Genomic DNA, 16,113 nt, shown 5'->3' with positions numbered 1-16,113 from the left:
ATTTTTACAACTATTTATAGTAAATATTAAATAATTTTTAACTAATTTTTTTTTTTAACAAATGACTATTTAAACAATATTTTTATAATTCATAATACAAATTATAACTATCCAAATACCCACTAAGAATTCTATCAAATATCGTTACTCATAGTAGAAAAACTGGTAGGGACTACCTTGAAATAACACAATTATACAACAAATATGTGACCATGCACAAAAAGCTTCAAAGAAAAAAGAAAAATATTGTCAAAGTTCGGCATGCATATCGCAAAATTAATAAATGCATTAATCAGTTGGCGAATTTTGGTTTTTTGTTGTAACTTGGTATTCATCTGCCTGCTCGTGTGTCAGGTGATCTCCAATTGTTTATCACGAATGATGTTATGAGAGTTTATTAACCCATGATATATTTGAAGAACTTTTAATCCTTTTAAACTTTTGACTCTCTTTATAATCAAAAATAAAATAAATACGTTGTCATAGACACACAAATGATCCCCTATGGAGTTGCATGCTCTTAGGTTTGAATTTTATATCATACTCCAACTATATGTTATAAGTAACTGCGTACATCATATTTTCTTAACAATGAATGTTAGCATATTTGGTCAATAGTTTATCTTCATTGGCATTTATGTTAGTGATAAAATATTATACTACATAAATAAAAAAGGATATATTCAGAGACCATTTATGTATGTATTAGATCTATTTTCTACATATATGCATGTCAACTACTATAAATATATATACAACCATATGTAAATGTGAACACATAGAATATATAAAAGCATACTAAAATATTTAAGTGATCATATATGTATTTAATTTTTACGTACTCACACATAAAATTTAGAAAGGAATATCAATATTTATTTATTTACTTGTAGTAGCTATATTGACCATCTATCATATTCTATAATGTTGGCTATATATTTGTACACATTAGATACATTTTTTTTTTACATATTTTTGTATCATAAAATTACAAATATATTGAAAATGCATAATAATTAAAATTATATGGTGTTTTTATTTAGATATTGAAAATAGAGGTAATTTTTATATGATATATCAAATTATATAAAATATAATATAATTTACCTAATTAAAATTGTAATTCACGTCTAATAATTACTGAAAAAAATGTAACATACAAAAAAAGAGAGAATAGAAATTTAAGCCATTAATTAGTTGGAAAAAAGGGTTTTAAACAGGTCGGGGATAATCTGAAAATGCGCACTGTGAAGAACAACGTAGCACAGCCCAAACTCCCGAGCTGCCAATGGTTTCCCTCTCGACTTGGTGCCGGTACATAGCTCACAAGTTCGAATACTCCGTCTCTCTCAGCTGGAAGGTTCCTCCCTCCATCTCTCTCTACTCGTTTAATTATCAGTATCCTGTTGATCCTTGCTTGTCCCCTTTCCCATTTTTTTTTTCTTTCTGGTTAAGAGTTCATCTGATCGTGCTTCTGTCGTTTATGGATTTCTTCCCTTCTGCGAATAGATTTGTAGAATTTTTACATTTTAGGTTATTTAAGAGGCGTTTGTTCCATGCCGAGATTTGTTTGGGATTCCCGATATTTGTGTGTTGGGGTTATGGTGCCTTGCATTTGTATTTCAATGCGATTAGGGAGGAACTAACTGAGGAAGTACTTTAAATTTGCGTTATTATTTTGATTTCAAGCAACACAAGTGACTACAAGTATAGTATTGGAGGCTTTCTCTCCTCCCCATAACATCGTAGTTGATGATGTGCTTTTGTAGGTTAGCGTTCTAAAATTGCTGTCAGCTTGTTCATATGGTAGTAATAGATTGGGTTTGAGTTGGCAGTAAAGACCTTATGTTCTCCTTTCTTAAATGATCTCTAATCGGATTTATCCAGGTCTGGATTTTGATAGACAAATATGCTATCTATATAAAAATGTCTACCTATTTTATCACAAATCGAGAAATATATATCAGTTTTTAGTAGGGTTGGATAACAATTTTGCATAATGCATCTCCGAATATTCTTTGTTGGAGTCAAAACTTCTCTGGTAGATTAGATGAGAAATGCAGCTCTAAGCTCAAGTTCAAGCAGTTGAGAAAAGAGGGAAGGTCATGTTTTAGGTTCTAGCTTCGATATTTAATTGAGGAATGTTATACACAGTTGTTTCTTGGACAGCTACTACGAAAGATGTTAACCTAAAATGAAGTGTCCAAATGGATGACTTTTGAGACTGCAAATTATGCTCATTTTAGTTTACCTATGAATTTAGGGTACGTTTCAAAGAAATGAACTATTTTTGTGAATTGATAATCAATAATTTGTTAAACTACGAGAGAGGATGAAAATTCAAATCAAAGAGGTTAGAAATTTAACTTGAAATGAATTCAAAATTAGATTCATTTGTAGTTAAATTTGTTATTCTCTCATGGTTAAATTAAATATACATTTCCAAATGAATTATGCAAAAATATTTTATTTTGCTGAAGATACCCTTAATGTTTGCTTAGATGTTGGGATGATGATTTGTGTTAGGTAATTTTATGAAGTTTTGCTTACAGTGTTGGTAGTGAACCCCCAAAGAAAATCTTAATTCTCTTCTTGAATTTTCTTTGAGAGAAGAACAATGTTTCTCTTCTTGAAAGTATGCTCTGTTACTTCAAGAAAGTATTTTGATGGTTTATTATCAGACTTGAATCGAGAGTTGATGGTCAAACTCCCTTGAACAGTCTTGTCAGTGGATGAACTTCGTAGTAGGAAATAAAAATCACTTTTGAGGTGAGGCATGAGATAATAAATTATGTGTAAGATTTCTCTTAATACCTAGGTTGTATGATGCGTGTTTTAGTTGAGGGGAGCATTGCCTGGAATTTCCATTTCATCCATAACCTATTGGTTAGGGAAACCCTTGAAGTGCAAAATCTATTCTCTCTTAGAACCATATACCTTCCTTCTCAGCCTGACACCAAAATTTGGTTGTTGGATCCATCAGGGTTATACACTATAACTCTTTCTTTGACTATTCATTTATTTAGTATCTGCCAAGAATTAGGCACTGTTATTCTGACCATTCTTTCATAAACCTCCATAGCTTCACTTGCTTATACATGCCCTTCTAGAGCCTGTAATTAAATCTCCCTCATGTCTTCATTAGTTTTAGTTTTCTTGATAGGGTCATCATTTGCATTGTCATCACCTCCTTATCCTCAATCGCCTCGAGCATTATCAACTGTTTGGCCCTACATTGGTGCCTCAGAAAATAGTGATCTTGACGTTTGTAGCGATCTTAGGCCTTTGGTTGTCATTAATTACTTCTTTTTTGCTTCTTTTCTTAATGTAGGAGGATTTCTTATCTTCTACTGTTGTATCTCTTTTCTCTATCTAATAATATTTCCTCTTTCATGAAAAGATAGTATTTTTAAACATCTATTTCCATTGAGTCAAAGCAATTTGGAATAGAGTAATTTTTTTGCCTCTCTTTGGGCAAACACTCATGGTTTCTTTTTAGGGATGCTTTTATCGTCTTTGTGCAAGGATTGGGCATCTTTTCTCTATTGCTTTTCATTCTGTATTAATTTTCTTTATTTTGTCCTTTTGTGTTGTGTTTTTTGCTGGGAGGATGTCTTATCTTCTCAGTTTCATTTATATCATCTTTCTCCTGATTTAATAATATTTCTTCCTTTACTGGAAAAAAAAATCTATAATTATAATGAGATTATTATTCATTTCAAGCATTATAAATATCTCTGTGAACTTACTTTTAAATAAACTGTGTCAGTAAATTATTTTCGAGAGTTAGCTCTATATTTTGATTGTGTGATGCAATGATGTCTTTAGCTTATGCTCAAGAAATAGCCAACTTTTAGGTTTGATGCTTAAGGGATTCTATGTCTGACTACTTGTTAATTTCTGTTAAATCTATTTCAATACTTAGGAGTGATATCTAAGAATTTCTACATTTACCCCAATTCCTAAATAGACAAATTATTCTTGCTTTATCCTACATCAACTTATTATTGACATTTGTTGTTTTCTCTTTTGGCTTTTATCTCACCCCCTTTGAGATATTTTAGTTTGCCTTGATATGCTTGATTGGCAATTTAAGGATTGCTGTTTCTAGTTTTTTAAACTGTTCATTTGGATCTTGGAGAAAAGTGGTAGGAAAGAAAAAATAGTTGCACTGATCATAAAAGTGCCTTCCTCCCCCCCCCTCAAGCATTATTTATCACTTTCTTTTCTTTTTTTTTTTTGAAGTTTCATTGTTGGAATGGAACCAAGGAGAATAGAATAAGTAATAAAATCAATAAGTTTCAAATTGTAAAAATGTACTAGGAAATGCTGTTTAAGATAATTGTGGGTAACCTAATCTGAAAAATTGTCAACAAAATGACTTTTGAAAGTCTTAAGACTAAAACTAAAAGAAACTCTGGATCTCACCATGAATTTATTTTGCAGCATCGGACTGGGACCAACTAGCAAAAAAGCACTCCATAGTTGAGTGATTTTACTCGAATAAACTTTTATCCCGTGAAGTGGGAGCCTTTATCTGGCGTCATAAATTCTTTGGTTTGTGCTGAAAGTTCCTATTTCAATGTATTTAGCACTTCAGTTGGTAGTAGGACTGTTGAATTGAAAGGATGCTGTGTACTTGTTTATGATACCTTTTTTGTTGATTGTTTCTTCTGCTGCAAATATTTTCCCATTTACGGTATTCATAGCTGTAAAAGTGCATGCATTGCCCTTAATATATCTATCTCACTGTGCATTTGATAACAGAGCTATAAGGGAGGTCAAATCAGTGACCGAGAAGTAGGTGATGTAGTATGGAAGAATCTATTCCAGGGAAAGTTGACTTACTTACACTGGGCTAAAGGACAGGAAATGGACCCTACAATAGGAGGACAGGGAGGTACTTTACTTGTCAGAAAGATACCAGCTGCAGATCCAACGTAATATGACCTCTCTCTCTCTCTATCTATATATGGATCATATATATATATATATCTTTAAATAGAAGTGCTTTTGTTAAGTTTGCATATTGGACTTTTCTACCTCCAGCAAGTTGGAGTTACTCGTACCTCACATTTTTTGGCTGTACTATATTATCATTTTAGCTATAATTTGTTATTATCTAACTTTTAAGTTATTACCAGCCAATTGGCATGATGTCAAGAGCCAATAGTAACAAGTGATCATTAAAATAGTAACAAAATTTAACCAAATCTGATAGGTACTGGTGCCTCTCAATGGGGGGAGGTACCATAGACTTGTCTTTAATATTTTTTGATAAGAAGAGTTGGCGTACTAAGATAGTTCAAGTTGATAATTTTCAAAGTCCTGGTCATGACTGGGAAAAATGTTATTATTGATCTAAAATTATGCAACTATTGTCAAACACTGGTCTATTCGTTGGTATCAACATCATTGGTGATAGCTGGATATCAAATTTAAACCTGTTATTTTATAAACTTGAACTTGTATAACTGTGAGACGAATATTGTATTTAATTCACATTTTTTTACCTGGTTTTCATAAGCATTTATGAAGATTGAAATTAGCCCTCTAATGCTGCTGGATTTACTTTCTGACTTGTGTAAATTGTTTTCAAATGTCAATTTCATTTGGCTGTATGAGGAACAGTATTTTCATGTTATATGCTTCAGTTGAGAATATTGATTTGGCTGCCCTTTTTATCTTCCATTCTGGTACAAGTAAAATACAGTCATCATTCACGCAATTGTTGGAAAAAAGATAAGGAAAAATGGGGAAAGGTTTAGATGTATGTATACGCTTGCTTATCCCTGAGTTTCTATTGAATGATTTAGCATTATCCTTTGTGTTAATTATTGCTGTTATCTAATTTAATGAATTTTCCGAACTCAAGCTTTGGGGCCTTAGGCTTATCAGTCGTGCTGGTTGTTCAGAAGAGTTTATATGTTGATTATTGTCAAAAAGTAATATGATAAGGTGAAATAATTTTGGAAGTTTGATAGGAGGTAGTTAGGTAACTTCACCTTCCAAAAAGTTTAAAGGAAGCAATTATTAAGTCGATATTGTGGTTAGCAACAAGTCTGATCTTTTCTGATCATGAATAAGCAATTAATGAACAGATCCATTAGATATTTGAAAGCTTTGTAAGAATAGGGATTGGGCCAACCATTATCTATTGAGCATTGTCGGCTTTTCTCTTTTTCTTTTCATTTCTCTTTCTTTATTGGGAAGATAACTAGTCTATGCTTGTAATTTGTTTTTCTTTCTAATAATACTTCTTTTTTCCATGAAAAGATATATTAGTTTAAGAAGACTTGCTTGTTATGTGCACCATTTTGGGATAACCTATCACTTATACACAGGTCATCTCCCTTGTCTATAATTTTTCCTGTAGCTTTAACATTTTTATCTTCTACTACACTGTCCAAGCTGATGATCTCTCATGTCTTTTCTCTTTCTCATTTTTTTTCCCAGATTGAACTGATGGTTCATCGTCTCGTAATATATTCGTTATATTAGTGTGAAGCTGTTGATATGCTCTCTTTGACTTATATATTTGGATTGGATATGCTCTCTTTGACTTGACATGAATTTATCATTTTTTCTTGAAGTCCTTATCATAGCGTTGGTATTTAGCGTCCTTGAATATTTTTTTGGGCAAATTTGTCATTGTCTTTTTAAACCATTAACTCTTGTATACATAATCACGCCGGTTAGACAATGTTTTGGAAGATTTTTGCTCCCTCTAAGGTTAAGGTTTCTTTGGGTTGTGGTTCTTAAAAACCTTGATACTAATGATTTTGCTCCAGGCTGAATCATGTTTTCACAATTTTATCCCACAACCTTTTGTTGGCTTGGAGACTTAGTGCTTGTTAATTTGATATTTCTTGTATTTGTTGGGTTTTCCTGCAAACCTTGAGGGTTCTATTACCTAGTTTTTATGTGTTGTTCGGAAGAAGAAAGAGGATAAATTGTTGTGGAAGGGGCCGGTGTTTGCTGGGTTGTGGATGCAGAGGAATGCAAGGATATTTAAGGAGGCATTGCTTGCTGGGTTGTGGCTGCAGGGAACCCGAGGATATTTCTCTTACTATTTGTTTCCTTGGGATACTTTGACCTTTTCAACATCTTTTTAGCTAAGATGCATGGCCTTTATAAAGATATTTCTTTATCTACTATACATAGAGGTGGGCTGACAATTTTATATTTTCTTTTGTTGCCCAGGCCATTATCCATTTCTTTTTTTTCCCCTCTTTTTATTGGGAGGATGTGTACTCTATTATATCTTTCTATTCCCCTCTAATAATATTTATTTTTTACATGAAAAAGATGAATATTTTTCTTTGGATAAAGATATTTTTCCTGCATTTGTCGCTTTCAATGATGTGAAAACCTCCCACATCGGCGAGATTGGTTCTCTGAGCTTATTGGTTGTTTTAGTTCTCTTAAAGCTAATAAAAGTGCTGTCAAAAGTCAGCAATAGCTGTTGGACTGGGTTAGTTTGATATGTCCTTGGCGTGATTTTTCAGCATTGCATTTCTATTAAGTATGAAAAAGTGTGGTATCCCCCACAGACACTTTATTGAAGAAGTTGTCAACCTGCTTATTTTCTAATCTTTTGTACCTCTCTTATATCTTCTAATTTTTGGAAGGTTGACTAACCAATCATAATGTTTTTCAGAGAAAAAGAGGCTGTCTAGTGTTTAAATATATATAGCTGCATGTTGACAAGACGCAACAATTGCTTTAAACCTTACTGAAAATTTCTCGAAATATCCATGTCATGTGGCTGTTGGTTTAACAGTCCTCTAAAAAATAAACACAATGTTGGGTGATGGTTTTCTCTTCCAGATTTATTTCCATGGGAAATAATCAATTACGGGATTTCTTGCGATAAATTGTGTAATAGGACTTTAGGAAATTCCACTCTTAATCAACCTGCTCCACTCTCTAAGATATTTGTTCCTCCCGTATAGTTGTTTTTGTTCTTCTAAAACTATTATTTTCCCTTGTTTATGCTTCATTTTAATCGTTGTCTAGTTTTGTGGTTTATGAGTCCATTTCTTTTACCGATGCTTTTAGAAGAAGATATGAATGAGGATTTAGAGATTTTGGGGGGAAAAAAACTATGAAATATCTGAATATTTTCAGAGAGTAATAAAGGTGTGGAAACTTGTAGATTTTTTTTCTGAAGGTAATTGTTACTATTATTACGGAGGAAAGTGTATTTTTCCTCTAAAAAATATTTCTTTAAGTGCAACTTACATAGCTAATTGTTTATTTTTTTACAAGAGGTCCTTTAGATATGCATGAACTACATGGTAGAAATTGTCAAAGTATAAGATGATTTTCAGAACCTTCTCAAAGGTTTTAAAACTGAATGTTAATAGTCTTATCTATGCTATTCACTCTGTCCACCCTGTATGATTTCTAGTTTCTTCTTTAACTTTTATTTGGGTTAGAGAAGAACCTTTAGTATCTTGTTTCAGACTTTTCTTCTGGTTCATTTTTTGGTTCTTGTCGTTGCTCAAGTTGACATGTTCTGATTCTTGACCAGACGTGTTTTTGTTGGAGATGTTGTGGTACTGAAGGACCCCCAGAACTTGAGTAGCTTTCTGGTTAGAAGATTGGCAGCTACTGAAGGGTATGAAATGGTATCTAAGGATGAAAAAGAGGAACCCTTCATTCTTGAGAAGGATCAGTGCTGGGTGTTGGCTGACAATGAGAAGTTGAAACCTAAGGTACATAGTCTTCTTTGCTATTTGAGATATATCATTATGGACGTTTTACGTGACATCTGCGGGTAATTGCACCCCCTCAATACACAATTGCTTTCTTTTATGCTGCTGATTGCACACTTTTTAATGTGGCAACAAGTCTATATAAGGTCAGGATAATGTACTATTGGTCTGAAATGACCCATACCCAATTCTCAAACGCACAGCAAGAACCTTGAATATCTTATTTTCTTTTATTTTTCTTTCTGATGGTCATCTATAATCACAGGAGGCTAATGATAGTAGAACATTTGGTCCGGTTCTCATGTCAAACATAGTCGGCAGAGTTATATATTGTCTGCGGACAGCTGTAGATCATGGTCCTGTGCAGAACAGGTTAGATATTTGGCTCCAATCTAACAATTTTTCGTTTTACGGGAATTATAACCTGAAAATTTGATATTGCTTTACCAGTTATTCCAGCATGCGTAGGGATTCTCCAGTACTGGAAGTAGAACTGGACGTTGATGAGATGACAAAGAATCACAAAGCATAAACTATGCCTGCATAAAGATCTGACTCATTTCAGCTTGTATGTATTCTTTCTTTTCTTTTTTTTTTTCCCCCATAACGTGCACAATCTCCTGCAGTTTTTCTTTCTGGCACGAGAGAAAAATAAAAGACATGATATTTAGAATAGTCGATTTCGGGAGGGTGGTTGCTTATTGTTATGTTGACAGAAAGGGTAAAACTCGGCTCTTGTTTCAGTTGACGATTAGGCAGCAGGCTGTGTTGAATTTTGAGTTTTATGTAGCTTTTTAAACATTATTTTGGAACGGTTGATGGGCTGGAGAATTTGGCACAAGTATCATAAGAATCATTTGTAAGTGTAAAACTATATGAATATATTTCTTCAAAGCAGCAGGGTGGAAAGAGTCAGTCGGCATGATTCCTCAGAGGTAAAATCCTGGAGTTGGATCCTCATTTGTTTTTGAAGAGAATGTTCCTTAACAATATTAGTTATAAAAACTAAATTTTTAACTGTTAAATTATATTTTTATTCTTTAAATATTACCCTTTGGCGATTAAAAACATCAGAGTACATATTAGTGCTTATAAATTTATATGTAAGAACTATATATAATAATAATAATAATAACAAAAATAGTAACAGCAACACCAAAAAAAAAAATAATAATAATAAACAAAGTATATCTAAATACTTAGAAAGTATTTAAATAAGTTAAATTCATGATTAAAAAAATACACTATGCCAAATCAAATATTTTTATCAAGTAATTCTACGTTAAGATTAATTTTAACCTTTAACTTTTGAAGTTCGAAAAAATTTGAACGTCAATCAGCACTGGTAACTTCTATGACATTAATAAGTACTTGTAGGATGTATATTGTACAAGTACTTATTAGCAGATATGGACAAATATGGTACAATATGTGCTGCATATTTTTCTCTATAAGTCTTAAATACTAGATTTATTTTAGCAATTTACATTACATTAGAGTCTTACAATTTATATAATTACCCAAATATTACATACATATATATGTTGTGATAACTCTATACACTCTTAACTTGTCCAAAGTTCGTAATTAACATTTGGGATATGGAAAAGGCCTTTTGGTTGCATGAAGAAAAATATTATATTTTCTAAGAACATAATAAAAATATTACATATATATATATTTTAACTGTTTTGTTCATTTTTTTAATTATTAATTGATTTTTTTTTTTGTGTGTTTTAAGTGATAATTGGATAAATTTAGAATATTAATAAAATATATTATTTAGAAAAGGGGGAAATGAACAGAATTTTTCAAAGAGTAAAAAATAAAACAAAGTGTATCATAATTTGTAAAAAATAATATTTTTTTGTGTAATTTTGAGAATTATGAGGGTTTTTATACAATTTAGAAACTTTTATGGTGCAAAATGCAATTTGCCAAATAGAAAACCCTACGCTGAAATTTGAACCCGCTATTGCCATTAAACAAATCAAATATTACCGAGCGAATCCCTTATCGATTCGTATATAACACGAACTCCGAGTTCGCAACGCAGAAGTCGTAGAATGCAAAGGCGCCAGTGGCCTCTCACTTGAAGCTTGCACTGTAATGTCGCACGCTATACATCTTCTTCCGAACAACGTTTCTGGTAATTTATCTACTCTGATTCTCATTTCTTCTTTTGCTTTTCCTCTTTGGTGTTTTTTGTGTTTGTTTGTGATCTGTTTTTTCTTTTTTTCCCGGAAGCTGTGGTAAAAGGAAAGAAACTTTGTTGCCTGATTCGAGCTAGCTTGGAAATTTGTTATTGGATAGTCCGTTCTTGAACTTCAATATCTTCTCATTTCTTTAGCTTTTCTGGACAGCTAATGGTGCTTTTTCTTTTTTTTTTTTTAAAAAAACAAATTTGTACTCGGCTTATATTAACGTGCTAATGGAATTTCTATGTTTTGAGTTCTTCGACATTCCATTTTCATTCTATATATTTGGTTCTTGTACTTGAAAGAAGCGTGATTATTTATTTATTTATTTGTTTACATTATTCCTTGGGTTTATTTATTTATCTGTAAAACGCTTTTTGTGGCTGTAGCTATGATTCTTTTAATGTTGCCCGCAAGTTGTTTGATGAAATGCTCATGTTTCTCGGCCCGCGGGATTATAAATTAGGAGCGTAAAGAAACTTATGGAATTTTTGAGCAGCCCTTGAAAAAGCTGGTTAGAGCTTCTTTTCCCTTTGGTAGATGCGCTGGATGGATGGATGGGTTTGAAAAACTTAGCTTGCTTTTTATGTGTTTGTAGCTCGCTGATCTAGATGCTTTTTACGTGTTTGAAGTATCCATGTTAAATTAAGGCGGGTTTCCTAGAAAGCTTTTTGAGGTTGGTTCGTTGATAAGTATGAGTTTAACTTGAACTGACCAAGTTTGATGAAATTAAGTGGAGCATAAGTTCAAGCATGATTTCCATAGCTTCAATCAAGCTTGAAGTGAGCCGGTCTGTGTTTGAGCTTGGCTAATTGTGATACAAGCTATATCTGAATTTGTTGACAGTCCTGGGACGACTCGAAGGAGGATGCTTGGTCAGTGATAGTGAGAGTTATTGTGTACCATGATTGCTACTTGGTTGTATGCTCTTACTTTTTTCTCATGCTAAGACTGGATTAATTATGAAACTGGATATCTAATTGGATTTGTCCTTCAAATGCAGTATAGTGTTAGGAGGTTTGATCTAATTCACGAGCATTTAGATAGTTAATTAATTTGACAGATAAGCTGATTAATTTTGGTGAACCATTTGAACTTTGTTTTCCTTGCAAGCATCCATGAAGGTGAAATTTTTACATTGTTGCCTGTTACTTCATTGAATGTGATTTTTTCATGGTATTTTTATCACTGCCACCTGTTTCTAATATTTGCCCATGCAAAAATAGTCCTGATACTGAGGTGGAAAATGGCTTGGTGATGTTAGAAGTGAAGAAAGGGGTTGTGGTGGCAGGGATGACAAATTAATTTTCTAGATGCATGTTAATCTTTTACATTAAGGTTCAAATTTTCAGTTAGCAAAAATTTTATAAAGTCTGAGGACTACTGTAAAGTGCACTTTGGCTTTTGTGAAAAGTAAAGGTGAAAAAAGACCACCGAATGTACATAATCTTTCGAGGAGATTCAAGAGAATAGGCTAGACAGCTGGAGGTCCTGAGTAGTGGCAACCAGATCCTTAAGTTGGACTGGAAGTCAATGCTTTTCTTTTCCACTTTCTTTTTGCTTTTCATTAATAGAAAGACAGTATACTTGAGGCTTGTGGGAAAAGGAAGGACAAAATTATAGTAAACGGACAACCTTAGGGTAACAGTGTTAAGTAACAAACCCTTATGTTGGATTGGAAGTTTTTGCTTTGTATTTCATTTGTTCAAAGGTCTTAAACTTTTTTTCACTATATGTGCATACATTAATTTACTATATAATGAGATTTTAATGAAATGACAGATACGAACCTCATACTTCCTATTGTGCAATTAGTCATGAGTTTGTTACTTTAACCACTGATATTGGACAAAATAAGTCATTTTAATTTTTCCTTTTCTTCTTGGGTGTTTTGTTGGTCAGCTTTTGATGCATTATAATTCTTTTTCTTTCTCCTATGTTTAGAAGCATCTGTACCAAAGCAAGGACAACTAACCTCTCTGTCTTCCCGCCCCCCTGTTTTATTTATAACATTCTTTACACATTTAACAAATGCGGCTGCAGAATAAGATTGCCAGATAGGTGTCAGTTAGTATATTTTTCTTATCTTAATTTCTTCATTGTGGTTATTGATTTTTGTGCCTTTGTGCTGGTTGTATTGTAGGTTGTGGACGATCAGAGGGCAGATGCCTCTCATTTTATGGGATTTCTGGAAGGACAGTGGTTTTACCTCCTTGCCTCTCTCGTGTTGATTGCAAAATACATTTACAAGTAAAGATCGGATCTTTAAAATGTGATTCTAGGAGAGTCTCTTTTGTGTGTAAAGCAACTTCTGGGGGTAATAGGAGAAATCCAGATTTCTCACGTCAAAGTAAACATGGGTTCCGAGGCAGAAACAGACAAAATGAAGAGAGAGATAGCTTTGATAGTCTTGATGATTCTGAGATACTACCTTCAAAAAATGGGCCATTATTCTCCCTCTCAAATTCCCCTAAATTTCAAGCTACTGCTGCCCCTGGACCCAGAGAGAAAGAAATTGTTGAACTTTTCAGGAAAGTTCAGGCTCAACTTCGAGAGCGAGCAGCTGCTAAGGAGGATAGGAAGATTGAGACCTCCCAAGGACAAGGCAAAGCAAGTGAAACAGTGGATTCCCTGCTTAAGTTATTGAGGAAGCACTCTGTTGAACAGGGAAAGAGACAAAGCAGCACTTACAGCAGCCAAGATTTCAATTCAGACCATGGAGAACTGAACGGAAAATACAGTGAAGATAAGAACACGAGTTTCTTTGATTCAAGGAGCAAAGTGAGGGATGAAGTCCAAGAACATAATAATTCCTCTCCATTAACCAGACCAGCATCAAATTTCCAGCGGAGGTCGCCAGTTCCACAATCTAGATATCAGTCTGTTTATTCCAGCGAGAGTGCTCTCAACACTGTATCATATTCCAATACAAGCGTGAGGAGAAAGAAAAATCAGGTCGAAACACACCGTGAGCCTACATACAAGCCTGTTGCTGACCCACAGCCTGAGGTGGCGCTTGGGCTGGAGTCAGAACCTGAAGCAGAGCCAGAGCCAGAGCTGGAGCCTGAGTCCATTTATCAAGATGAGGATATTGCGGTAGCTGTACCAGATATTGTCTCTTCAGATTTTGGTGATGGTGATAATGATGAAGATGAAGATGAAAAGGAAGAACATCGGATTGAAGATGGAGATCTAAATGCATTAAAGCTCCCAGAACTGAGGGCTCTTGCAAAGTCTCGTGGCGCGAAAGGGTTTTCAAAGATGAAGAAGAGTGAGCTGGTAGACTTGCTAAGTGCTACCTCTGTCTGATTGATGTTGCGGGAAGACAGAGAACTATCAACAGCATACATACTGATATAGGTTGTGATGCACCTTTTCTTTTTCTTTTCTTTAAACTTCGACAGATTTTTTTTGTCTGAATCATCTTCCTGTTAAACGTTCAGTGAAATTTTGGATTCAAAGTGTAGCTCTTTTGCCATCTTCAAAATTTTTCTTTTTTGGAAATAGTAGTAGATAATCTGTTATTAGATTCTGTTTCTTTCTTTCTAATCGACATTCTTGCAGATTCTTGATTGGTATATTACTTGGATTTTATTTTGCAAACTCTGCCGGGAAGCTATGGCTTTTGTATATACCAAAATTTACATCAATTTTAAATTTTCAGTGTTAGATGAAATCAAAGTACTAAATACCATAAAAACGAATCCATCTTATTATGTGTTTAGGTTAAATTCTCTTCAATTTTTTATTCTCATACCCAAGTATTATAAAGGAAAATATGTGTACGTGTGTGTGTGTATACATATATATATATGTAATATATGTATATTGGTCATTAGCTTTGACAGGGCAATCCCTCTTTCAGCTGTAAAATGAGGCCCACTAACCCTACCTAAAATTTATTCACACCAACTAGGTGTTCTGTCAAAGTTTATGCCCCCATAAGGGAAACCACTACTTACCTCACTCTGTTCTTGCCTTCCAATCTGGAAACACAACAGTTAAAATATATATATATATATATATATATATATATATGAAGTAATATTTCTGTGACCCAAAACAAAACCCTAAAAATTATAATATTTATATTACAAGATTCTATAGACCATCATAATTTTATACAACATAATTACGAAATTAGATCACATGATATTTAATTTTCAAAAAAAAAATATATATATTATTTGAATTTATAATTAAGAACTAAATCCATTTCCAATGATATTTTAGTTGTAATATTATGTATTATTACGTGTTAATATTAATTAATTGTAATTGTCAATTATCATCCCTTAATTTTATAATTATATCTTCTTTATTTTTAAGTTGATTTTTGCTATTTTGCTTTCCTTTTCCTAATCATCTTACCAAAAATAATTATAATTTTTATTGAAAATTCATTAATATAATTTCAAAAATCTAACTCATGTAAATTGTTATAATTGTTAATGATATATTACTAATTATAATTTGATTCACAATAATAATAATAATAATAATAATAATAATAATATATTACATATTTTATATTTTAAAGAAATAATATATGTGGTTAAAATTATGTAGATATATTAGTAATAATATATATATATGTATATATATTAATTAACACACTTGGTTAGAATCTCATGACTTCTCTCATAAAAGAGAAAAATATTAATAATTTAATTAAATAAATAATATTTAACTACATCGGTTTAAATATATGTATAGAATATATTATACTACAATTTTAAACATGATTTTATATAAAATTTCACTTTATTACATATAAAAATAAAAGAGAAGAAAGGGTCAAAGACTCATCTAGAAGCATGGAGAAAAAAGAAAAGAAAAGCAAAAGTAAGTGAATGAAATCACATGCTGAAACTCAATCATGGTACTCTCTGTAATATTGTTGGATATGATGGATGATCTTCATTACCTGAACTAATTAATGTTAATTTCTTGTTTTCTTAAACCTAATTTTTTAATCTAATGAAATCTATTCAGTGTTAATTAATGTTTTTGTCTTTCTACTCTGTTCTAATCTATTAATTATTACTTAATTAAGTTTTAGGCACACAAACCTAACAAGGTCCCACCTTTTTAACTCCTTTACTCAGTTTTGTTCTTAGCTCTCCTGTAACACCCACTCTCTCTCTCTCTCTCTCTCTCTCTCTCTCTCTCTCTCTCTCTCTCATGCAGCTTTG

The 16,113-nt window shown here is 32.7% G+C and overlaps 2 protein-coding genes across 3 annotated transcripts; both read left to right on the top strand.

Annotated features, from left to right (window-relative positions):
* The first annotated feature begins 1,197 nt into the window (after positions 1 to 1,197).
* Positions 1,198 to 9,745, top strand: LOC110815062 (Peptidase S24/S26A/S26B/S26C family protein). Its single transcript, XM_022042716.2, has 5 exons — positions 1,198 to 1,360; positions 4,768 to 4,940; positions 8,537 to 8,720; positions 8,986 to 9,092; positions 9,171 to 9,745. The coding sequence occupies exons 1-5, from the start codon at positions 1,289 to 1,291 to the stop codon at positions 9,250 to 9,252; spliced, it is 618 nt and encodes a 205-aa protein (XP_021898408.1). The 5' UTR covers positions 1,198 to 1,288; the 3' UTR covers positions 9,253 to 9,745.
* A 966-nt stretch (positions 9,746 to 10,711) lies between these two features.
* Positions 10,712 to 14,422, top strand: LOC110815097 (rho-N domain-containing protein 1, chloroplastic-like). 2 transcript variants are annotated; one of them, XM_022042752.2, is made up of 2 exons: positions 10,712 to 10,869; positions 13,062 to 14,422. In XM_022042752.2, the coding sequence occupies exons 1-2, from the start codon at positions 10,830 to 10,832 to the stop codon at positions 14,225 to 14,227; spliced, it is 1,206 nt and encodes a 401-aa protein (XP_021898444.1). In that variant the 5' UTR covers positions 10,712 to 10,829; the 3' UTR covers positions 14,228 to 14,422. The 2 variants fall into 2 exon arrangements, with proteins under 2 accessions (XP_021898444.1, XP_088072826.1); XM_088216700.1 differs by lacking the exon at positions 10,712 to 10,869 and adding an exon at positions 11,467 to 11,793.
* Positions 14,423 to 16,113: the final 1,691 nt, after the last annotated feature.

This window comes from Carica papaya, chromosome 3, assembly GCF_054855325.1.
Source record: "Carica papaya isolate Zhongbai chromosome 3, ASM5485532v1, whole genome shotgun sequence".
NCBI lineage: Eukaryota > Viridiplantae > Streptophyta > Magnoliopsida > Brassicales > Caricaceae > Carica > Carica papaya.
The sequence above is the reverse complement of the archived record's forward strand: the minus strand, read 5'-3'. Positions and strand labels throughout refer to the sequence as shown.